We start from the raw sequence: 25136 nt of genomic DNA, 5'->3' as shown, positions 1-25136 counted from the left end.
AGCCAGCCACCCTGGCCGCCTTGCCCTTCCTCAACCACGCCAAACGCACAGCCTTGATACCTGCTGTTCTGTCCAGGATCACTGCATCATCGTTCCCTTCTTACCTCTCAGGTTCCAGATGAAATGTCATCTCTTCAGAGAGGCAGTCCCAGACCATCAAACCTAAAGTCACCAGACAGTCACCCTCGCCAAAGCTCCCTACCTTCATGCTCTGTACAGCACACCTAGCTGACCTACTCTTGTTAGCTTGTTCTAAAACAAAAGCTCCACAAGAGCAAGAACCATGTCTGACTTACTCACCACTGTATCCTTGGCCCTTAAAACTACTATTATTTAGTAGATGTTAAATAAATATTTGGTAAATAAATGATTGAATGCACTTATTGTAAATAAATTAGTGAATAATCATTTACAAATTAAGTTGATGAATAAATTAATGAACAACAGAATTGATATAAAGACAAACTAAACATCTAGAATATAAAATTAACCAAACCTCATATCAGAATCTAACCTCTGTGGAGGCAGAGACTTTGTTCAACGCTGTATCACCAGATATAGAATAAATCCCAACATTTAGAATAGTGCCCAGCACATTCTAATGTAATCAATAATATTAGCTGAATAAACAGGCAAGCAAATTCTTAAAAAACAGTAATAAATAGAACTAGCGTCATGAGCTATTATAAAGTAGTGTGACACTACAAAGAAATAGACAAAATATTTAACAGAGAATCTAGAATCAAATCCAAGAATATACAGAAATTTTGTATATGCTAAATAAAGGATCTAAAATCTGGGGAGAGGAAATTCCCTGGTGGTCCAATGGTTAGGACTCAGCACTTTCACTGCCGAGGGCTGGGGTTCAATCGCTGATCGGGGAACTAAGATCCCACAAGCTGTGTGACGCAGCCAAAAAAAAAAAAAAAAAAAAAAAAAAAAAATCAAGTCTGTGGGAAAAATAGTAATTATTTGATTTAAAATGTTAGATTAAGTGGTTGTTATCCGGAAAAACATAAAACTGTATTATTACCTTCCTACTCCAAAATAAATTACACATGGAACAGAAATTTTAATGTAAATAAAAAGCATGAGGGCTTCCCTGGTGGTGCAGTGGTTGAGAATCTGCCTGCCAATGCAGGGGGCACGGGTTCGAGCCCTGGTCTGGGAAGATCCCACATGCCGCGGAGTGACTGGGCCCGTGAGCCACAGTTACTGAGCCTGCGCGTCTGGAGCCTGTGCTCCGCAACAAGAGAGCCCACGACAGTGAGAGGCCCGCGCACCGCGATGAAGAGTGGCCCCCGCTCGCCGCAACTAGAGAAAGCCCTCGCACAGAAATGAAGACCCAACACAGCCAAAAATAAATAAATAAATAAATAAATAAATAAATAAATAAATAAAACAAAAAACACACACACTTTAAAAAAAAAAAAAAAAGCATGAAAATATTAGAAGAAAACATGACTGTATTAAAAAAAAAATCTCAAATAACAACAAGGACCTACTGTATAGCACAGGGAACTATATTCAATATCTTATAGTAACCTATAATGGAAAAGGATGTGAAAAAGAATATATATATGTATAACTGAATCACTTTGCTGTACACCTGAAACTAACACAACATTGTAAATCAACTATACTTCAATAAAGTTTTTTTTTAATTTAAATAACGACTCAAAAAGAAATCTTAAATAGGAAAGGCCTTTTTAACTGTTCTATAAAATCCAGAAGTCACGAAAAACAGATCAATTCGGCCACATAAAAGTTAAATTATGTATGGCAAAATATATCATAAACATAGGCAAAAGACAAACTCCAAACGAAGAAAAATGAGTTCAACAGATACGACAAAGGGCTAATTTTTCCCTGCTACACCTAAAAATGAAGGGAGAAAAAAGAAGTGTCTTACAAATCAATTACAAAATGATGAATAATAGTGTAGAAAAACAGGTAGGACATAAATACACTACTCACAGAAAGAGAAATAATAAACTAATAAACACAAGAAAAAAATGCTTGACTTCATTAACAAAATACATATTAAGGAAATGAGATGGTATTTTTACATATTAATGATCTTCTTTCCTCACAAACCCCTAGCATGAAATTTACAACTCTTCAACATATACCTAGAAATCTCAAGGAAAAATAATCATGTTTTTTTTACTGTTATTATAAAGAAAAGTTACTGTATTTAAAGCCCTCATTTGGATTTAGTATGCAAAATAGCTCCCCTAATCATTGTTATTATCTCCTCGGTGCTTATCATTTAAGAGAAAAACATCAATTAAACTGCTGTATGACTTAATGTAGCCTTAAACAAACAAAAAACCCCAACAGTTCAGGAAATATAAAAGGAACACAAGTCACAAGCAAAAATAAAATTCTAATTTTCAACATTGGCTGCCTCCAGGGAAGCTGAAGGACAGACTCAAGGGTAGGAAGAGGACTTTTCAATGAATATCTTTTGAATTTTGTAGCATGTGTAGTTATTATATATTCACAAAATACATCAAACTAAAATTTAAAGCTACAGTAAGAATGTACTACAAAGAAATCTACAAAGAAATGGATGATCTCAAAACCTCAGGGACTAAATCATACAGAACACACTCCTGGCAGCATCATGCTTAATAAAGTTAGTGTCTTCCACCAACAGAAGACCCTAAGCCTCCTGCAGTGTTTCATGGTAAACTACTTATTCTGGAGCAAACAGCCACTGTGATCACTTGGTATTAAAAGGCACGACTCACACCTGCTGTTCCCATCTCTACCCCAAGATATTTATCTTATTAGATTTCAAGACTCCCCTTAATACCACCATATTAGAGGAAAACCTAGTAGTCTGGAGAGCACATATGTGGAAATAAATATTTCTATCGGCCAAATCATAGTCATGAAACCACAGATATAATTATGTAATAGTTTGTCATGGTCAGGACCTATCAACCCACTAGTAGTATCCAATCAAATTGAGTAAATAGCTTGTTAAAACAAATTTTAACCTGTTATCTCTAACAGTTCTCTTTAGGAGAAGGGTTGCCTTTTTTTTTTTTTTTTTTTTTTAAATGAGGGGAACGGTATTTACTAAGAGAGCCACTAATTAGAAAGGTAAAGTCTCATTTATCACTTTAAGGATTGAGAAAGACTAACATCAGCTGTTAAAATAGTTTAAGTAAAAAACTGGGTAATGAACAGAACCTAGATTATAACTATGACACTAAATTTATTTTAAGGTAATCGCTTTAGACTTATTTATAGAGGCACTAACTTAGGGTCTGTATTAGTTAACCATTACAAAAACTTGGCAAAAAGGGTAGAATTTAATTTTAATGCATTTTAACAAATTACTTAGGGATGTGCAAAATATTCAAGTTATTTTATTCATTACTAATTTAAGTAAGCCTGGTCCACAAATACTTAGCTTAAATGCTATCCTAACCTGCAAGACACAACTCTCATGAAACAAATCCAAATGAGATAACAGAAAAATTTTTTAAGAATGGACTTAAAAAAAAGGTGGACCCATCAATGAATACACTGAGTGATAATTTACTCATTTATTGCCTCACAGACCAAGATTTAAATGAATATTATTAAACTGTAAGCAGTCTAGGTAAAATAAAGTAACTCTTTTTGGATAAATATACTATAAATTATAAATTGTAATGTTAAAAATTTGATTTCCATGTTAGAATGTTACTTTAAAAAATAATTATATGTGCTTTATACACCAAGACTGCAGCACAGACTTAACATATATCTTTGTAAAAGACTATCATTTTTAAAGCCATATACTAGTAAAATTGTTTTTAATAAAGACAGTAAAACAAATTTAATCAAATTCCCCTGTCACACTGTCAGTCATAAAACACTCGGAGCTATCATCCACATTCCCACCTCACCTCGCCAGTGAATGGAAATAACTGAGAAGCTTCTACTCGTGACTTTTCTAATTTAGCCATCCTGGGAACAGCTCGTAAAGCAAACTAGTGTAAGTCAAAACAGGGGTGAGGCCGAGCTAATCAGAAACTGACAGCCGCAGCATAAACAAGTTAAACTCGAAGGTTCCAAAGGATCCACCACCACACAGGAGTTTTGAGTGCCCTGGTAAGACACTCAACCATGCATCAGGGTGAATTGCCGCTCTTCCGCAAAAGATCTGACTTACAAGGTAAATGACAAAAGGCGTAAAAGTTGTTCCTGATATTAGCTAATACATAACTTTTAAAAAAAAATTTATTTATTTATGGCTGTGTTGGGTCTTCGTTTCTGTGCGAGGGCTTTCTCCAGTTGCGGCAAGTGGGGGCCACTCTTCATCGCGGTGCGCGGGCCTCTCACCATCGCGGCCCCTCTTGTTGCAGAGCACAGGCTCCAGACACGCAGGCTCAGCAGTTGTGGCCCACGGGCCTAGTTGCTCCGCGGCATGTGGGATCTTCCCAGACCAGGGCCCGAACCCGTGTCCCCTGCATTAGCACTTAGCAGGCAGACTCTCAACCACTGCGCCACCAGGGAAGCCCCAATACATAACTTTTAAAGACAGACATGTTTTTTTTGTTTTGGCGCGGCTTATGAGATCTTAGTTCCCCAACCAGGGATTGAACCCGCGCCCTTGGCAGTGGAAGCTCCGAGTCCTAACCACTGGACCGCCAGGGAATTCCCAAGACAGACATGTTTTAAAACTGAGCAAAGATATCTTAAGTGCTATGGTTTTTATCTTGTTTGGGTTTTCCAGTAAAATAATCTATTGTGCAAAGGCGTGTGTATTTCCCTTAGATGGTGAAGTAGTGATATATTAACTCCTTGCTGCGCTCCTACTCTGTGCCAGAAAATGCTCCAGGCGCTTTCATACAAAACCTCATTTACCCGCACAAGACCTCTGCGAGGCAGGTCTTATACGCCGGGTTTTGGAGATTAGTAAACAGGTCACAGGGCTTAAACACAACAGCACTAAATACATTTTTGGGTAACGTTACAAAAATGGTAATACACTACAAAAGATGAAGCCCAAAGTTCTGAAAGCAGTTTTCTCTGATGCAGTAAAGCGAGTTTTTTCAGACTGTATTCATCTTACATATGCTAGGAAAGTGTTCGCACCTGAGTGCCTATCCAAGTACGAATCCATCCATTGAACACTATCCTTCCCAATCCTCTTCCCTATGCAAACAATATATTAAAAAAAAAAAAATCACACTCTTAAAATACTAGCATTCTTTTTGTTTAAAAACTTAATTTAAATTTTTTGGTGGTTATAACAAAACTAAAAAAATCTCTGAAAACATCCACAATTCAACTAATGCATTATTAATATTAACTTGACCTTCATTCAGTAACTTGGCAAGCTAATCCTTTAAAAACAATTAGTAAATTGGTGTGAGTGCAACAAAATTAATTCTTAACTTACAAAACACAAGATTTTAAAAATCTGAGTGCACTGTTTTTCTTTAAGAGATTTCTTCAATCGTATTCACTAAGAAAACAGGACTGCTTCAAGAAAAAGACAATTATGCTTAAAACAATATGCTTAAATGTGAAAAACATTACACTATCAGGGATTCAAACCTCGCTTGAAGAAGAAATATAAAAGAAGCTTTTGTGTTGCTTATTAGCAAACAGTGATGGCCTTATACATTTTAAGTTACTATTCACACTTTTCAATTTCTTAATAAAGGAAGACAAAAGCTGCCTGGTGGATGAAAGACCATCATTTTTATACAAGTATAGAAAAATAATTTCAAATAGTATAATCTTAAGTATTTCCTACTTCGGACTCTCATTCGGATGGCAAATGGCTAGCATTCTAGCAAGCATTTCTTTCTTTTTTTTTAAATCATAGCATAATTTTAATAGGGAATAATGAAGACAACTTAATACGGAATGCTAGATTCAGCTGATGAAATACTATAGCAAGCATTTCTTAAGCCCGATATTTGGAATCCAAATTTAAAAACAACAGATATATAATAATCTTACTCTTTTCAACATATTATAAGTAAGGCATATATTTCAGCAGCAGGAAGACCTTAAGTGAGAACATGAGAGACAGTGGTATTTAGTTTTTAAAAAGTTTTTAATTGTTTAGAAATCCTCAATAATTATACTTTAAATTTATAAGCAACAGTAAATTTGCTATCTCCAGAAGAGAATGTTTAAAATATGTACACCAAATGTCTAAACTGGTTAATTCCATAATCTTAAAAGTTGAACTTCTTTAAGTGTAAACACTTCTTTAAAGGAATGATCCTGAGGAAAGCTACCTCAATACCAAGGAATGATACCATAAAAAGCCCTTCAGGAGCAATAGGTGGGAGAAGAATAAAAATTACATGCAGTAATCTCAAGCTTCTCAGCTGACAGGTAAAACGTGTAGCTCTTTTAATCAGAGAAATAAAACTGAGGCAAAAGGAGAAGAAATTTGACTAGCCAGTTCATTCCTACCCATATATAAACTAATGATTAATGTCACAATCCTAAAAATAAAGATGGCCTACCTTAGAGGCGATCCACTTGATAAGAACCAAGGCCAGACACCAGATCAATGTAATTCCCATTGGATCAATGAAAAGCCCCCTGCATAGCCTCCCTCCTCTCCCAGAGAGCAATGGGCAAGGAAGATTTGTTAGGATCTGACAATAACCAGCTGTCCCGAGGCAGAAGAGAGGGGACACTGCCTGCCTTGAACCTCACGCAGCTGCCTTCAAACAAGGGTCACCTGACTCTCTGAGAAAACGCTGCCAGCCGGCCCTCCTACCAGCGCGTGGTTAATGCCACAGCCCAGGGCTGGGGAAGGAGAGTCAGTAAAGCTGGAAGAGGGGAGGAAACACCTTCGTGAGCGCTGACCTAACAGTCTCACAAAATGTAGGCAAACGAGGTCTCCAGCTGGCCCCAAGCACATCCTCGACCTTAACACCAGGAATGCTTTCAAATAACTTCCAAAAAATGTTTGGCAGTACTAAAAATTTCCTCATTTCCTCCACGTTAGACCAGCGTCACAGGTATAATGTCCTGGCATTTAAAAATATTAATGCATTTTATTCTATTTTTTCAACTTTTAATACTGAATTTGGTCAACTCTTTATTTCCTTTAGAGCTAGGATTACTTTATGAATGCTAGGGGCTTTCACAGATAATGTTGTGCTATTTAACATTATAATTCACTCATTATGGGTTTATTGACAAAGGCCAGCCTATCTACATTTTTCAAGCAATTAAAAGTACACTAGGGGCTTCCCTGGTGGCGCAGTGGTTGAGAATCTGCCTGCCAATGCAGGGGACACGGGTTCGAGCCCTGGTCTGGGAGGATCCCACATGCCGCGGAGCAACTGGGCCCGTGAGCCACAATTGCTGAGCCTGCGCGTCTGGAGCCTGTGCTCCGCAACAAGAGAGGCCGCGATAATGAGAGGCCCGCGCACCACGATGAAGAGTGGCCCCCGCTTGCCGCAACTGGAGAGGGCCCTCACACAGAGGCGAAGACCAACACAGCCATAAATAAATAAATAAACCGAAAAGTTAAAAAAATAAATAAATAAAAGTACACTATTTCTAAGCCCGACTTGCAATCTAGCTTACATGATAATATTTGTGTTACGCGTCTCATTCTTCTCTCTGCTGGCTGTGAGTGAGCTTGGTGAAAGCAAAGTGGGCCTCTATTCATCTTCATGATCTCTCACAGCAGCCAGCAGAGAAAAAGCCTTCCATGAAACTTTCATGCAAGTATTCATTAAGCTGCAGCTAGGTACCAGGCCCTTTGCTGGACTCCAGGGGTATAATCTTTGAGTGAAAACGGAAAGGGCTCCTGCCCTCCCGAAACGTACAGTTTAGTCAGTCTACATTAATCAAAGTCTGCAAATATGGGACTTCCCTGGTGGCGCAGTGGTTAAGAATCCGCCTGCCAATGCAGGGGACACGGGTTCGAGCCCTGGTCCGGGAAGATCCCACATGCCGCGGAGCAACTAAGCCGGTGCGCCACAACTACTGAGCCTGCACTCTAGAGCCTGCGAGTCACAACTACTGAAGCCCGTGTGCCACAACTACTGAAGTCCATGCACCTAGAGCCCGTGCTCCACAACAAGAGAAGCCACCACAATGAGAAGCCCGCGCACCGCAAAGAAGAGTAGCCCCCCGCTCACCGCAACTAGAGAAAGCCCGCGTGTATCAACGAAGACCCAATGCAGCCAAAAATAAATAAATAAATACATTAAAAAAAAAAAAAAAAGTCTGCAAATAAATACAAAACTGCAACTGAAACAAGTACGATGGAGCTGTGACAGGAACCACCAACAAAGCCCCGGGTCTGACCCGGTTAGGAGGTCAGGGGCTTCTTCCCAGAGGCCCTGAAATGTCCCTGAGCTGAACTGAAAGGGCAAGAACACGAAGAGGATGGGAAGAATGGTCCTCACAGACATGGCAACGCGCAACAAAGACAAGCAGAAGATTCGGGAAGAACAGCAGAGGAGGCTGGAGTGCAGGCTGTGGGACCGCCACAGCGGAGGCCCCAAGAAGGGGCTTCGTCTGCACCGTAAAAGCTACTCCCACCCTGCTGGAGACTTTAGCAGGTTTTGGTCAAGTGCAGTTCATTGGGGTAGGGGCTGGGGGGCGGTCAGGAGGCCACAGCGGAGGCCCAGGAGAGGCGCTCACGGCCTGTGTTGGGGGGAGAGGTGGACGGGCTGCGAAACACTCCGGATGCGACGGGACTACGTCACGGGCTGCAGTTCACGGCGAGACAAAGGCATCTGCCTAGTGGCGGTACCCACATGACGGCTCTAAAATATTTGAAAACAGCCCAAATAGTTCAAATACCAATGCTGTTTTCATTATCCAATCCTCAGTAGGAAGAGTTTATTTTTTTTTTAAAGTTAATTCTCCACCTGTCAAAATGAGGCATAAATTCAAATTACAGATGCACATCACAATTTTTCTAAATTGAAGCTATACATAACATACGGCCATACATTTCCCACTACACCTTATACATTACATATATATATCTCTCTTCTTTCTACTGAACTAACAAGCTGTAATGCTAATCCTTGCACAAATGGAGATAACTTTTTTAGTCTGTCACGAAACTAGGTGTGACATGAGATTGTCAGGGTCTTGGATTACTCTCTGGGCAGTAAGGTTCCAGCCAGCAAACTCAAAGGATGACCAGGAATAGGACAGAGCAGCCAAATGTAATCAGCTCCACTCTCAGGAGAATTGCTGGTGGTCATCATTCATTACCTGCCGCGCTAGCCTGGGCTGCACACTCCAGATAAGCCTACTACCTCGATGCTCAGCCCAGAAATACTTCTTATCCTCACAGTTCCAAGCCAGTCAGCTGCTCGAAAAGTTGAGTTCTAAGAAGCAAATACGATACTGTTATTTTTGGTACATTTTGATAAATGCCTTTTTGGTTAACGGTGAGGTCAAGAATCTCAACTTGCTTTTCGTCTAAAAGTGGAGGATTGGGACTTCCTTGGTGGTCCAGTGGTTAAGACTTCGTGCTTCCATGGCAGGAGGCGCGGGTTCGACCCCTGGTTGGGGAACCAGATCCCACATGCGGCAGGGCGGAGCCAAAAAGAAGTAAATACATACAAGTGAAGGACTGAACAAGGGAAGAGGGAAAGAATCAGAACTGAGACACACAGGAAAAAAAGAAAGGCAGTCCTAAAAATTCTCTCATTTAAATGAACTTCTGTCGAGATTATCCCACCATCTCAAAACTCTACTGGGTTTGGAGTCAAGAGCCTGGGTTTATTTCCCAGCTGTACTGCCAAGAGCTGAGTGAACCTGGGTGAATCACCACCTGTAAGGGCCTTGCCTTCCTCCCTTCACAGGAGCTTAATAACATCTGTAAAAGAATACCGCACTCATAGCAGGCTCTCAATAACATTTAGCCAGGTCCAAATTAAATAATTAAGACCTAACCATGATCATGACCTAACCCCTCCAGCTCCACCCCAACTCTGGGCTTAACTGAAATCACATGGTTCATGAGGGCAACGTGTGCCGTGCTTGCCCAGTGCCCTGGGAACCTCTTCTGAGGCCTGGTAGGGCTAAGGTCATTTTTCACACCAGTGAACAGGCTGGCTCCTTCAAGGGGTTCCCCAGCATGCTCCTCCTTCAATATCTACCGTATGTCTGACACTGAAATACAGAGATAATCAAGACACGGTCCTTCCAGATCAGACGATTTCCTATTTGAATAGAAATAGCTACTAAGTTTATGCCTAAAATCATAGCTCCTTCGTTGCTGATGACACATTTACATCACTCAAATCTTACAAAAAGCTCAGGCAATACAAGTTTTTCTTAAAACAGTACACTTACCTTTCTTAATGGCACGGACCTAATGGCTTTAAAAACTTTTTCCTATTCTGAGATATGAAATATTTATCACTAATTTATCTTGACAAAATATATAAGGCCTCTCTTAATAAAATATTTTCAATAAGACAAAATAGAAACAAAAGCTGTTATCAAATTGTATTAACACTCCTTTACGACATTATGTCTATTTCTTAGAAGATTATCTTAAAATTAATCTTTCTAAATATAAAATAATTTATTATCCCATAAAGAAATAGTTGCCTCTTTTACAATCATAACAAATGTATTCTTTTACATAACTTTTCTCACCTGTCTCAAAGCCTTAGTGAAACATGACAGAGCAACAAAAAAAATCACTTGACTCTACTAGAAAAATTAATGCATAGGAGACAGCTAAGCTTTTGAAAACAGAATTTAATACTATAAGAAAAAAGTATAAAACTCTTTACCTTTCTGGGGCTTATAAAAGTAATATCTGAACGGTCAGGGTATTAAAAGCAAATCTCACTATTTTAGGAGCATGATCTATAGAAGGAAAAGGTACAGCTTTGATCACTGTGTCGTAAGGGAAGTAATCCAAGCGCAAATTTTATCCCTGGGGCTCTTTGCCGCTCACAGGACACCTGTCAATCTTGGCAGTAGCCTTCAGCTATCCATATAGAGACTCAGCATGTCCTTCTCTTGACCAAATTAGGCTAACCTCATCTGCACTGACATCAGTGTCTATAATTTTGGAATCCTGTTGACAAGAAAGGCCTATCCCAGAGTGCTTTATACAAATGCAGTGTCTGCTGGAAATTATAACCAAGTTTATAATAGAAAAATGTGAATACTGTAGTCTAAACCTTCCAAATGTGCTTTTATCATGTTGAATTCCAGCCAATTTTAATACCAAATAGTACATCAGGGTGGGTTTTTTATTTCTTTTACTAAAAGCCACATATCGGAGCTTATTATTTTTCAAATGTTATGAATTTCAAGAGATATGAAACTGACCAAAAAATTAATCCTTGATAAGTAACAAAAATTATTTTAAAACTATGGTAACATGGGAGTTTTACCACTTAATTAAGACCTTTGTGTCATACTGATTTAGAGTTCCGAATTAAGTTTTCTGTTGGATAGTAATTAATGGCAATGAACATGTGATTAGTCTTGGTATGAAGGCAGTATTCAATAATAAAAACACCCTGACCTTTTACAAACATTCAAGTCTTCTGGTCCAGGAAACTACATTTCATGCTATTAAAAAAACTCAGAGATTTGCTTATTGAACGACTGTTCACAGTATTTAAAAAATTATGGGAATTTGCTCCTCGCCATGTCTTCTCACAAGACTTTGAGGATCAAGTGATTCCCGGCCAAGAAACGAAAGCAGAATCGTCCCATTCCCCAATGGATTCGAATGAAAACCGGTAATAAAATTAGGTACAGCTCCAAGAGAAGACACTGGAGAAGAACCAAGCTGGGTCTATAAGGAGCCTCACGTATGAAGTGGCACACATATTTATGCTGTGTCAAGGTCACTTGCATCTTACCATATCACTCTGAGAACATCACTACTATCTGAACAGCTGGATGTGTTTTATTGGGAAAATGATTTTTCTCTTTGTGCTTCTGCACTAGTGCTTTGGCTCAGTAATAAATATGTGAGACCTTTTGTCGGAAAAAAAAATTATGGAAAAGTAGAAATGGTCACAATTTCCAGAAGGAAAAAAAAAAAAAAATCAGTGGTGTAGATTTGACAACTGTAGAGTTTGGACTTAGGCTGCTAGTATATAAGACCAAGAGAATGTCACAGACACCCGGACACTTTAATTTCAGCAAGGCTGCACACATAGTCTCTGGAGGCATCCTTGAGAACAAAACAGAGCAATGTTAGGCTGACTCCTAGCTGACTGAACAAACATAACCAGAGTTTAAGTACCGGATATCAAGCTAGTGGAAGAATTCTAGAGGTAGCTAACAGAACTCTACATTTGACTTTGTCTTGTTCCACAGTTTATTTATTGGGATGCAGATCGGATTAATGCATATCATATCTGCATATAAAACACAAAGTATAAACCACCGTGCTTAATTACAAAATAACTTAAAAAGAGAATGAAGTATGAATTTTAATATAAAATAAACTGCATGCATATGGAACGGTGGAAGTGGAGTTTACAAGTTTCCTTAAAAAAAAACAAAACGCCAGAATGTTTAAACTCTAAATTAATAAGAGACAGTAAGTAAAGGCAATCTTAGGAAGCACTGAGAGTCAGATAAGTATCCAAATCAAGGATACTCCACTGTTCTCAATACAGGCCACATTTATAAGACTGAATTCAGTTCTCAATATTACACTGGAAGATGCATTCATACATAACATTTTTAAATGCAGATAAGGATAATATATAAACTGCTATAAGATAAAATAAGCCAAGGAGTTCAGCTTTATTCTGTGAAATTATGAAAGGTGGAAGTAGACCAATGGGTACAAGTTTGTGGAAAATAGAATTTGATTCAATATTACTTTCTAGAACTTTCTACAGTTAGAACCATGCAAATTGAAAGGAGCTGCCTCAAACTAGCCTCTGTCAAGGGGGTTGTGGAGCAGGCTAGAAAAAATGACCTTCAAGGTCTCTGCCAGTTCTAAGATCCCACAATACTATACCTGACTCGATTTCATAATCAAAGAAGCCTTTCTAAGAAAGCTGTTATTAAAGGCTCTTCAATGGGAAATTCATCCCCCACCACACCCCACAGACCTGGCCATACTGATTTCCTCAAAGTTACTAACATCTAAGTGGTTACTGGTATTTATCTCAAAAGATAATTTTTAAATGAGAACTATTTGTAGGTAAGGAAAAAAACTTCACGCTAAAAATAATACTACGAACTGACCACTACTTGTGGGTAAATATATATCAAAATATTTATAACATAAATACTAAAGAAGAAAAATACTAATCTCTCAGAGATTGGTCAAATTTAAAAAGGAAACGCCAACTGTCAACAATTGTTCCCCTCTCCAAACCAATCAGAGTAGAAGCACAAAAAATTTCTGAAGTATACTTGAGGCACACTGAATAGTACTATTTCATCTCCACATATAGTACTGCAAGGGACAGAAGGAGACGCAGAAAGAGATTTTGAGATCTCCACTGTGTTGGGCATGAAGGATATAACATAAATGGACACAGTCCTTGCCTTCATACAGCTCAGATTTTTGTGGGAACTACAAACAATCATAACAAATAACCACAATTACAAGCAAATGTAAGATGCTATGAGTGCCAAATATGACACTTAACCCAGGATTCAGTAGTAGCTAGGAAGACCACTGGGAAAGAGTGACACATAATCTGACCCTTAAATGATTTCATAAGAGTTTATCATACAGGAGGTGGGGGAAAGAGTTCCAAGCACAGAAAAAGCAGTATGTGCAAAAATCCGAGGTAAGTAAAATTACGGCTTGTTTATAAAAATATAAACAAGGTTCAATAAATGATAGGACAACTGGTAGTGGACCAGCACTCCCATCATGAACAACTAGAGAACTAGGCTATCTATGTGAAACATTGCTTTCAGATGTTACACAAGAAGTATAGGACTTTAATCCCTGAGAGAAGGGGGAAGAAAACAAACAAGGTGAGACCTATAATTGCCCAGGTTTCTTGAAAGTAGTTACCAAACCCCAAAGCAGAGCAGAGTAACCCTGCAGAGCAAGAAGTCTCACAAAGTTGAGGACACAGAGACTGGAGTTCAGGGAGGGTACAATACTTGGATTTTACAGGGCTGAGTACCAGACAGGAAGAGCCGTGAAGATAACGGGCTCCAGAAGCCCGAAAATGGGTCTCCTTGAGTCTTTGGCTAAATACTAAGCTAGCCATGTGTAGAATGAGATACCATGAGGCTGGGAAAAGAACAACTACAGGGGAGTTGGGAAACATTTGGTCCCCACCAACCACAGTGAAGAGCTCTCACAGAATACCTGGGACATTTCACAGAGACCCAAGAAATGCCATAGCACAGGAGAAAGGTAAATATAGCCCATCAATGCAGAACGTTCTACTGGACAGCATTGTTCTGGACCCACACTAACAATGCTTAAAATATGCCTAAAAGGATCAGGCTGATCCACAAGTAACTAAATTGCTTACCAGATCAAAACTCAACACTCTTTTAAAGATGACAAGTGAAAAATAACAAATTAGGAGAATAAAGAAAATGTGACCCCAAACGGGGTGATGGTGGGGAGTCAATAAAAACCCAGAAATGAACAAGATGATGGAATTGGTAGATTAAGGACTTGTACAATGTTATTGTAAATATATCCAAAGGTTTTAAAGAAAACATGCACACTATGAAAAAAGAAATTGAAACAAACAAACAAAAAAGGATCACTTATAGCTAAAAAATACAACATCTAAACTAAAAATTCGCAGTTGGGCTTAATGGCAGACTAAATGCTATAGAAGAGATCAACAGAAATTACCTAAACATTTTCCAAATTTGATGACAACTATTAATCCAGATGTCAGAGAAGCTCAATGAACCCCAAATAGGAGAAACACAAAGAAAGCCACACCAAGATACATCACAATAAAATTACTAAAAAAAACAACCGATACCAAAACCAAAGACATTACAAAAGGGAATCATAAACCAAATCACTCATAAACATAGACACAAAGATCTATAAGAAAATATTAGTAAATCAAATCCAACAATATATAAAAAGGAAATGCATTATGACTAAGTGGAGATTATCCCAAGAATCCAAAATTGGTTTTCTGTTCAAAAAAACAATAAATGTAATTCAACATATTAGAATTAAAAAAAAAATCACATAATCATTTCAACTGATAAAGAAAAGGCACTGAACAAAATTCAACTCATTTATGCTAAACACTCTTACTAAACTAGGAATAAAAGGAAACTCCCTCATCTGATAAAGAACATCTATTAAAAAACCTACAGCCATCATCATACTTAAAAATAAAAAATTAAATGCCTTTGCCCTAAGATCACAAAAAAGACAAGGATGTCTGCTTTACATCTTTAATATGGTATTTAAAGTCAGAGCCAATGCATTAAGGCAAGAAAAAGAAACATACAGCATACAAATTGGAAAGAAAGTAGAAAAACTGTCTTTTATTTGCAGACAATATTATCATCTATATAGAAAATCATAAAAACCCTACAAAAGAATTTCTGGAACTAATAAAAATTTAGCAACATCACAGGACACAAATTTGATATATAAAAATCAATTGCATGTCTATATACTCGTAAAAAACGATTGAAAAATGAAATTAAAAAAATACTACTTCTAATAGCATCCACAAACATGAATGCTTAAAGACAAATAGAATATGAGCAAGATCTGTACAATGAAAATTATAAAATATTTTTGAGAGAAATTAAAGACCTAAGTAAATGGGGAAATATATCATGTTGTTACAAGACTGAATTGTGTTTTCCCCAAAAGATTTGTCAAGGTCATAACGCCCAGTACCTATGAATGTGACTTTACTTGGTTCCTTGCAAATGTAATCAAGTTTAAGATAACAGTATACTGGGTTAGAGTGGGCTTGAAATCCAATATAACTCACGTCCTTATAAGAAGAGAGAAATCTGGACACAGACACACAACCACACAAAGGTAAAGGCCATGTGAAGACAAAGGCAGAGACTGGAGTAATGCACCTACAAGCCAAGGAATAACAAGGATGGTCGGCAACCACAAGAAGCTAGAAGAGGCAAGGAAGGATTCCTCCCCAAGAGCCTTCAGAGAGAACATGGCCCTGCTGACACCTTAACTTCTGACTTCTAGCTTCTAGAACCACGAAAATAAATTTCTGTACTATAAGCCATCCAGTTTGTAATACTTTGTTTTGGCAGCCCTAGGAAACTAATACACATGTTTACGGATTGGAAGGCTCAATATTGTTTCCAATTTTTCTCAAGTTAATCTATAAATCCAACACAATCCCAATTAAAATTCCAGCATTTTTTTTTTTTTTAAAGAAACTGACAAGCAAATTCTAAAATCTGTACGGAAACACTAAAGATCTAGAATAGCCAGAAATGTTTTGGAAAGAAAAAAGAAGATTGGAGGACTTGCACTACCTGATTTCAAGACTTAATTTAAAGCTACAGACAATGTGGTTTTTACATAAAGGCAGACGTAGAGCATCAGAACTCAACAGAGAGTTCAAAGACAGACCCACATTTATGTGGTCAATCGATATTTGACAAAGGTGCCCAAGTAATTCAAGGGAAAATGTAATCTTTTCAACAAATGGCACTATATAAACTTATGAAAAAAAAAATCTCAATGTGCAATCTCATGCTATACAAAAAATTAACACAGATCATTATATCTAAACATAAAGGCTAAAACAATAAAATCTCTAAGAAAAAGTACGAGAATATATTCATGATTTAGGGTTAAGTAAAGATTTCTAGATACAAAAACACTAGTCATAAAAAATGTTAACTATGCTTAATTATAATTAAAAACATCTCTTCAAAGACAGTGTTAAGATATGAAAATGCAAACCACAGACTCAGATATTTGCAATATAAATGTCTGACCAAGGATTTGATCCAGAATATATTATACATATATTAATGACAACTCATATCTTAATCACAACTAATTCAATTTAAAATATAGGCTAAAAACTTCAACAACAACAACAACAAAAACTTGAACAGACAAGTCACAAAAGAGGATATACGAAGATATACAAATAGCTAATACACACACGAAAAGATGCTCAACATGTTTAATCACTGGAGAAATGAAAATTAAATGAAAATTAAATTTAATGAAAATTAAAACCACAAGATACCACTACACACCCAGTAAGAACAGCTAAAATTAAAAAGACTGGCAATATCTAGTGTTGGGATGGGGAGCAATTAGAACTCTGCAAATGAAACATATGTCCCCCAAAATGACCTGAACATGAATGTTCATAGCTTCATTCATATAGGCATCCCTCAGAGATAGTAAATGTTCAGTTCCAGACCACTGCAATAAAGCAAATGTCACAATAAAGCAAGTCACATGAATTTTTTGGTTTCCCAGTGCATATAAAAGTTATGTTTACACTATACTGTGGTCTCTTCAGTGTGTAAGAGCATTATGTCCAAAAAAACAATGTACATACCTTAATTTAAAAATACTTTATTGCTTAAAAAAAATGATAACCATCATTTGACAATGCAGGGTTGCCACAAATCTTCAGTTTGTAAAAAACACAATACCTGCAAAGTGCAATAAAATGAGGTATGCCCATAGTCAAAGCTGGTAACAACACATGCATCCAACAACTAATTAATGGATAAATAAACTGTGGTATATCCATACAATGGAATACTGCTCAGCAATAAAATGAAACTACTGATATGTGCAATGACATGGATAAACCTCAAAAAACACTGTGCTAAGTGAAAAAAAAATCAGGAAAAAAAGACTACATTTTGTATGATTCCATTTATAATGAAGTTCGAGAACAAGCAAAACGAATCAGTAGTGGTGGTCTGGGGCAGGAGCCCAAGGGAACTTCTGGGGGTGATTGAAGAGCACAGTATCTTGATTAGGATAGTAGCTGCATAGGTGTACACATTTGTTAAAACTCATCACATTGTATAAATTATACCTCAATAAAGTTTAATTTCAAAAAGAGGAGCAAAATCTATTCCCTCCCACCCACAAAGGAAGTTCAGTACAGGTTACAGTGTAAAGTGAAGGTGGGAGTGGTAAGGGATTGAGACTAGAGAATAAGGACTGGGAACAATATTGACAGGTCTGAATTGTGTACGAAGGACAAAAGGAACCCACTGAAAGGTTTTATTTAGGAGAGTGATGCATAAATTATATTTTGGAAAAAATACTTTGGGTGCCAGTGGATGGAATGGATTAATACAGTGGAAGACTTCAGGCTTCAGGAGCTCTGTAAGAAGGCTGCTGCCTTAATCCAGAATAAGACGATGGCTGAGATTAGGGTAGCGGCCACAGGAACAGAGAAAGGTGACAGGATTCAGGAGACTAACGGGCTCAGTGTCCCAGGGACAACTAAGTGGAAATGTCCATCCAGGAGTCTGGCTTGTGGTGAGCTGAAGAAGGGATTTGGGAGTAATCCCCTCCCAAGCACTCAAGACCGTGTGGTAAGATTACTCAAGGAGAGAAGATAAGACGGTTAAAACCAAAATCTTCAGGCTTACAAACAGGAAAGGACCGGGAGGGCAAAAGACCAAAACTCGCAAATGGTAACTATTCAAACTAAACAGCACATCCCCACGCGTTTATTTTCTCTCACACATAAATATAAATAACATTCCCTCTTACACCTCTGTAACATTAAAGCCAATTAGAAACAGCTTTAACTGTAATACAAAAAGCAAGTGACAAGAAGGCCAACGCTCAACAAATTTCAAACTGCATCCCCTGTAGGGCTTGTAATAGTTTCTTCCAGACCTAGGCTAGAGAAGGAACTTTTGGTTCAGCCACTTCCTCCAATCTAGGCTCCCTCAGTTCCTTTACAAAATGAAAGCAAGATATAGCAGATAATATTAAAAATTCTGCCATCCGGTTCTGTAACAGACACTGATTTGGAAGAAGCAGCCAAGAATAAATTATAGCTAATAATCAACACAAAACCTGTGTTCCTATTCCTATTATTTACCTGGTGGCTGTAATGATTCGGTTTAAGTCTCTGAGATCACAGGAGTCATTTGATCACAGGATCATTTCCAACAGCAGACTAGTTTAGAGAATGGACCCTACCATTGAAAACAACTGAAAATGCTGGAAAATACAGAAAATACCTACTGAAATGAATCCATGAGCTGGTAATAAAATAAGGAACACTCAGGCAAAAACTAAGTAAAGGCAGAAATGCATAAAGGCAGGCAGAGTACTGAAGCTGGCTCTCACTGCAAGGTCAAAGTAAAGTGGGTGAACCTGAACTCTGCGTTTTTCACAACCTCCTGAGTATATCGAACAAAAAAAGCCCAAAGCCCAGGGTCTGGACAACGTATAGAGCACCTCCCAGTAACTATTACTAATGGAATACAATGAGCAATAATAACAACATTCTGTGCTCATATAAAAAAATAGCTTGAATCAAATCATGTGCAATTTGACAACCATCAGCTAGGAGAACATGATACAAATTTATGCAGGCTAGCAAAAAGATTGTCATCTTTTGAATTTGCTACCATTTTGATGAACTTAATTGCAAAGGCAATTAAGACTAATGCTACCTTAACGAGCTCGAACTGGAACAATGTATAAAAAGCAATTTGGTAAGGTTCAGAAAAAAGAACTATTTTCTCTTCAATTAACACCATTTGTTTACATTTAATAAAATGAGAACACGAAGGCTTCTGTACTTCCTATACGTAATTATAATATTTTGTTTAAAATAGAACAGGCAAAGAATTAAAAGGGCAAAAATAACTTTTAATTTACATTGAAGTACATGGTACTTCTTTGTTCAAAAGAATTGCCTTTATAATCAACACTCTACAAAGTAATTTAAAACTTATTTTATATCATCTAACATCAACAAATTCTCTCATTACAAAGAAACTTTCTTCATAGACACAAAAAAGCACAATAGAGGTTTCCAGGGGCTGGGAAAGAAGGGACTAGCAATTACTGTTTAATGGGTACACAGTTTCTGTGCGGCCAGTGAGAAAGCTGGGCAAATGGAGAGAAATGATGGTTTGTACATCCAAAAATGGTTAAAATAATAAATTTTATGTTAGGCGTATTTTAGTACAATTTTAAAAGTACAGAGGAAAAATATTTTCATCTAATTTTCCTCAAAGTCTGGAATTCTCTTAAGTTTGAAATTCATGCCAACAACTATCTTCTTAAAATTGAACCAGGAGAGCAGAGACTTTGGATCACGTATGCGATCATGGGTTCAAATCTGAGGTCTACCCTTCCTATCATGGAGTCTTGATACAAAAGTTACATTCTAAAAGCCTTGGCTTCCTCCAGCTGGATAATGGGAAAGTAGACAGCTAAGGTATGCTTGAAGATAATCCAGGAACATCACCGAGGTGTTCTTACCCAATTCTCCAACACAGTCCAAGGGAAGCGTCATTAACTAAAATTTATAAGCCTTTAAAAATCATTTAACACTCTCTAACCAGTGCTTTAATATATTCAGGCATATCAAAGACTCAAATCAAATTCTATAAAATGGCTTTCCCCTCTCTACAGAGCAGACATTAATCAACCTAGCTCCTATTTAAATTACCAGGTTCTCTAAGTTCCAATGTAAGACAGCCATGGAATTAAAGAAAAAAACAACTCATTAACTTACTCACTGTTTTTGCTCATGGTAAAAGCTTGACCATAATGCTCCCCTTATCAAATTTTTGTCAGTCATTACCCAATGGTAATAGTCCATTTTCAGTCAGTGGCATCAAAAACAGGCAGGCACGTAACAATCAGAAATTTGCCCAAGTAATTCAGGGTCTAAGTCACAATTCTACCCCTTCTGGAGATCAGACATGGCGGGCACAGACGGCGGTTAACCTTCCTAAGTGTCCAATAGTCTGTGCACCCCACACAATACGGGTTACTCTTCTGACATCCCGCACTGCATGTAATTTTATACCATTATTATCCGCATATAATGCTGTTTTGACATCTTAAAAACCTTTCTGACTGGGGAGACTTGCCCCTCCATGGGATAGCCAACTCTTAAAGATAGCCAGAAGCATGTCTTTGATTATGCAAACCAGCCAATCCAGAGCCAGACCTCCATCAGACCCTTGCATCTCAAAACAACTAATCATCCCAGGGTCAGGTACCAGGCAACTAGGGACCACTCCTGTAGCCCAAAGCCTGCAAAATAATTCAAATTAACCAATCCTGAACCATTCACTCTGCCCTGCCTTGCCCTTCCCTAGGAAACCTGAATAGAGGCCATGGCCTAACTAGCCCTTCACTCCTGTCTTCTGCCTTCTGAACACCCTGGTGTTTTCCCACGTGGCCCTGTGTGGCGTACCAGGGCTCCGGTCTCTAGGACCCGTGAGCATAATACACCTTGTTTCTTCGTGAGCTTTTCCCATGTCTCCTCTTGTGGCTGACTAATGTGACTGACCATCTCATAAAAGAATATAAAACATATCCACTGATCGAGAAAATACAAAGTGATATAACACTGAGAGTTCAGTAGTTATGTTTAAACGAATTTGATTTAATTAATCACAGGTGTATCTACTTATATTTGAAAAACAATAATATATATATGTATGAGTTTGGTTTTTTAAGTTTACTATTGCAAATACATGTGGATTCATGAATCCCTTGCCAAAACCCCAGATTCTTCTGGGATTTGCCATTATCAATTAGGAACTACTGGTCAGAGGATGGTAAGGCCAGGTGTGTGTGTATGCATGCCCTTCCCCCATCCCCCTCATCCCCACCCAAATACACACACTTCTGAAAGAGATATGCCCCCTTCAGTATACCATCATATCACTTAAAAAAAACAAAACAAACCTGATTAAACTGAGGGGGGAAAGCTGATATGAGAAAAACTGATATAAGAAAAACCTGTACGATCAAGGTTAAAAGGGGGACACTCCAAAGAGCACAAAATCTTTAACCCTCGCATCAAATTGCATACACAGCACCTTATCATGCATCCTCCCCTATACCCTATTAGCAGCATTATTTTTTATTACCAAGAAGATACAGAAAGCCAGTTAATATTTGCCTTTTATGGCACAAATTTAACCTTATTATCTCATTTTCACCCTTTATGTACCCCAATTCCAACCAAATAATTTGCTCACAATTTCCTGATCAGAGCCTGGACATGACCACTGCCACACCTGTACCCAACTCATTTCCTCTATCTGGAATAAATTCCCTTCCACTTGGGAAAGTCACATCAGTTTTAACATCTCCAACATGCAGTTGTATAAAGAGGAAAATAATCAGTCATTTGGGCCATCCAAATGGCTTATTTCAAGATTTACTGAGGAAGTGTTAAAAAACAAACAAACAAAAAAACTAACTGAAATACGTAATTTGATACAGCTGAAAGATTTATTGTATGAACAATTAAGAGCCAGTTACATAAAGTACAGGCAATTTACAACTGATGAATAAGATATATTTAAAGAGTTTCTTGTTTTGAACCTGGAATACAAACTGGTACTATGCAGCTGCATTCCTAATTTGAGGTAATGTTTCAAGTACAATTGATTTAAAAATTATGACTCCTGTTCACTGAAAAGTTTCTGAAGTGTTGAGGAGAAAACAATTTTCAAAATTAGACAAGTAAACATTTAATTGAAAGGCAGTTATGAACCTCTCTCCCTATATACAAATTTAGTTACTTGTATTATTATATTTTACAACTTACATGAGTCTTTCTTACATTACTGTTTGAGTATAAATTGATATAAGCTTTCTGGAAGGTAGTTTGGCAATGTTTATCAAAAGGCTTTAATCTACACCTAACATTTTAACTAGTCACACCACTTCTAGGAAATAATCTTAAGGAAATTACCGTAATGGACTGACTGGCTGATTACTAAAGTGAAATATGGACTACCTACAATCATTTAAAGTGAATGCTATAAAACATAAATGTTCTGTCTTCAAAAAGATTTAGTTTAATTCTTGGATACTTCTAACTATTTCAAATTTGTAGTAAAAACAATGCACATATTCCATATGTAAATACAGGGAGAAAGCAGATGACTAGTTGCAGGGGCTGGGGAGGGAGGAGTGAGGAATGACTGTGGGTAGAGTTTCTTTTTTAGGTGATGAAAACGTTCTGAAATTAGATCGTAGTGAAGGTGTACAATATTGCAAAACTTTGTGAATACACTAAAAAGCACATTGTACATTTTAAAAGGGTGAATTTTATGCTATGTGAGTCATTTCTCAAAAAATGCACATATTCAAACATTTAAATTTTAACTCTTTGGGGACTCCTACCAAAATATTAATTTATGCTCCCAGAGTAACATATTTTCACATATATCTTAAATTAGGCCATCCTCTGGCATCTCTGTATATGGATCTGACTGTTTCATACACGTGTTACTGATTAGCAAAGTTTGGGCTCTGAATTAACCTTCTCTTTTTTCATTTGTGCCTGTGCATGGTTCCTCGTGTAAAACTGTGCTCCACCAAAGGAACTAAGCTCCATAAACAAATGCAAGGCAAAGCTCAGATGCATCTGTTCAGCATATATTTTCATTAAAATGAAGCAGTTTTATACTAACAGATGAACATGTAAGAACACACTGGGGTTGTGTATTATAATTTTAATGCTTAGTACAACTCTGGCTTACTTTTCTGACTTTATGACAAACAAGATGGACAAAATTTTAGATATTATTACTGACAATACATTGAAACTAGCATTTCCGACTATTTTTCCTTCAAACTTCTGGATCATTAATTTAAAAATATTCTGAAACTGCAAGGAAATCTCTAAATAAAATGCTGTTAAGATTTTTTAAACAGCTTTCTTGAGATACAGTTCACAAATCATACAAGTCCCCCATTTAAATACACAGTACAATGGTTTTCAGTGTAGTCGCACATATGTGCAACCATCACCACTGTTAATAATATTTTTCTCACCCCAAAGGAAGCCCCATACTTGTGAGCAGTCAGTCCCCATTCTCCCTCCCCCAGCCCACAGCAACGACCTGTCTTGTTTCTATCCTTACAGCAATCAAATTTTTGGATATTTTATATAAATGGAATCACACCCAATGTGACCTTTTGTGTCTGGCTTATTTTGTGTCTCAGCATGTTTTTGAGGTTCACCCAAGTTGTAGCATGTATCAGAAATTTATTCCTTTTTATTGTTTAATAATATTCCATTATGGACATAACACTTTTTGTCTGTTTATCAGTTGATGAACATTCAGGGTATTTCTACCATTTGGTTATTTAATAATGCTGTTACTGATATAAACATTCATGGACAAATTTTCGTGTGGCCCGGTTTTCCTTTCTCTTAGGTATATACCTAGGAGTGAGACTGCTGGGTCACGTGGTAACTCTACGTTTAGCATCTTGAGGAACTGCCAAACTGCTATCCAAAGAGGCTGTGCCATTCCACATTCCCACCAGTAGTGCACGAGGGCTCTGATTTCTCCACACCCTTGCTAAGACTTATCTTGATTTTTTTATTCTAGCCATCTCTCATTGTGGTTCTGATTTGCATTTCCCTGATGGAAAAGATGTTGGAGCATCTTTCATGTGTTTTTTGGCCATTTGTATATCTTCTTTGGAGAAATGACTATTCAGACCCTTGGTCCATTTTTTAATTGCATTGTCTTTTTTTAAAAATTTATTTATGGCTGTGTTGGGTCTTCATTGCTGCACGCGGGCCTTCTCTAGTTGCAGCAAGCAGGGGCCACCCCTCGCTGTGGCGCGTGGGCCTCTCATTGCGGTGGCCTCCCCTGCTGCAGAGCACAGGCTCCAGTAGTTGTGGCACGTGGGCTCAGTAGCTGTGGCTTGCAGGCTCTAGAGCGCAGGCTCAGCAGTTGTGGCTCACGGGCCCAGTTGCTCCGTGGCATGTGGGATCCTCCCGGACCAGGGCTCGAACCCGTGTCCCCTGCACTGGCAGGCGGATTCCCAACCACTATGCCGCCAGGGAAGTCCCTCGAGTTCCTTTTCTATCCTAGAAATGACTCCCTTATTAGGTATATGATTTGCAATTATTCTCTCCCACTATGTGGGTTGTCTTTTCACTTTCTTGATAGTGTACTGTGAAGTACAAAAGTTTTTAACTTTGATGAAATCTAATGTATCTATTTTTTTC

At 37.8% G+C, this 25136-nt stretch overlaps 1 protein-coding gene and 1 pseudogene across 3 annotated transcripts in view; one reads left to right on the top strand and one right to left on the bottom strand.

Annotated features, from left to right (window-relative positions):
- Positions 1-25136, bottom strand: part of PDE7A (phosphodiesterase 7A) — a 104343-nt gene that overhangs the window by 48033 nt on the left and 31174 nt on the right. The window contains exon 1 of one of the 2 annotated variants that reach the window (XM_082364831.1): positions 6495-7206. The exons of the other annotated variant lie outside the window; for it this stretch is intronic. Within the exon in view, the coding sequence (XP_082220957.1) occupies positions 6495-6554 (60 nt within the window). The 5' untranslated portion in view covers positions 6555-7206. Of the gene's footprint in view, positions 1-6494; positions 7207-25136 lie in introns of those variants that run through there. 2 annotated transcript variants of the gene reach the window in all.
- On the top strand, positions 9348-12813 carry LOC309615365 (large ribosomal subunit protein eL39 pseudogene; annotated as a pseudogene). Its single transcript has one exon. The product of its transcript is annotated as a large ribosomal subunit protein eL39 pseudogene (transcript).

This window comes from Balaenoptera borealis, assembly GCF_965194805.1.
Source record: "Balaenoptera borealis genome assembly, chromosome: 17".
Classification (NCBI taxonomy): domain Eukaryota; kingdom Metazoa; phylum Chordata; class Mammalia; order Artiodactyla; family Balaenopteridae; genus Balaenoptera; species Balaenoptera borealis.
This window is presented reverse-complemented; position numbering and strand designations above follow the sequence as displayed.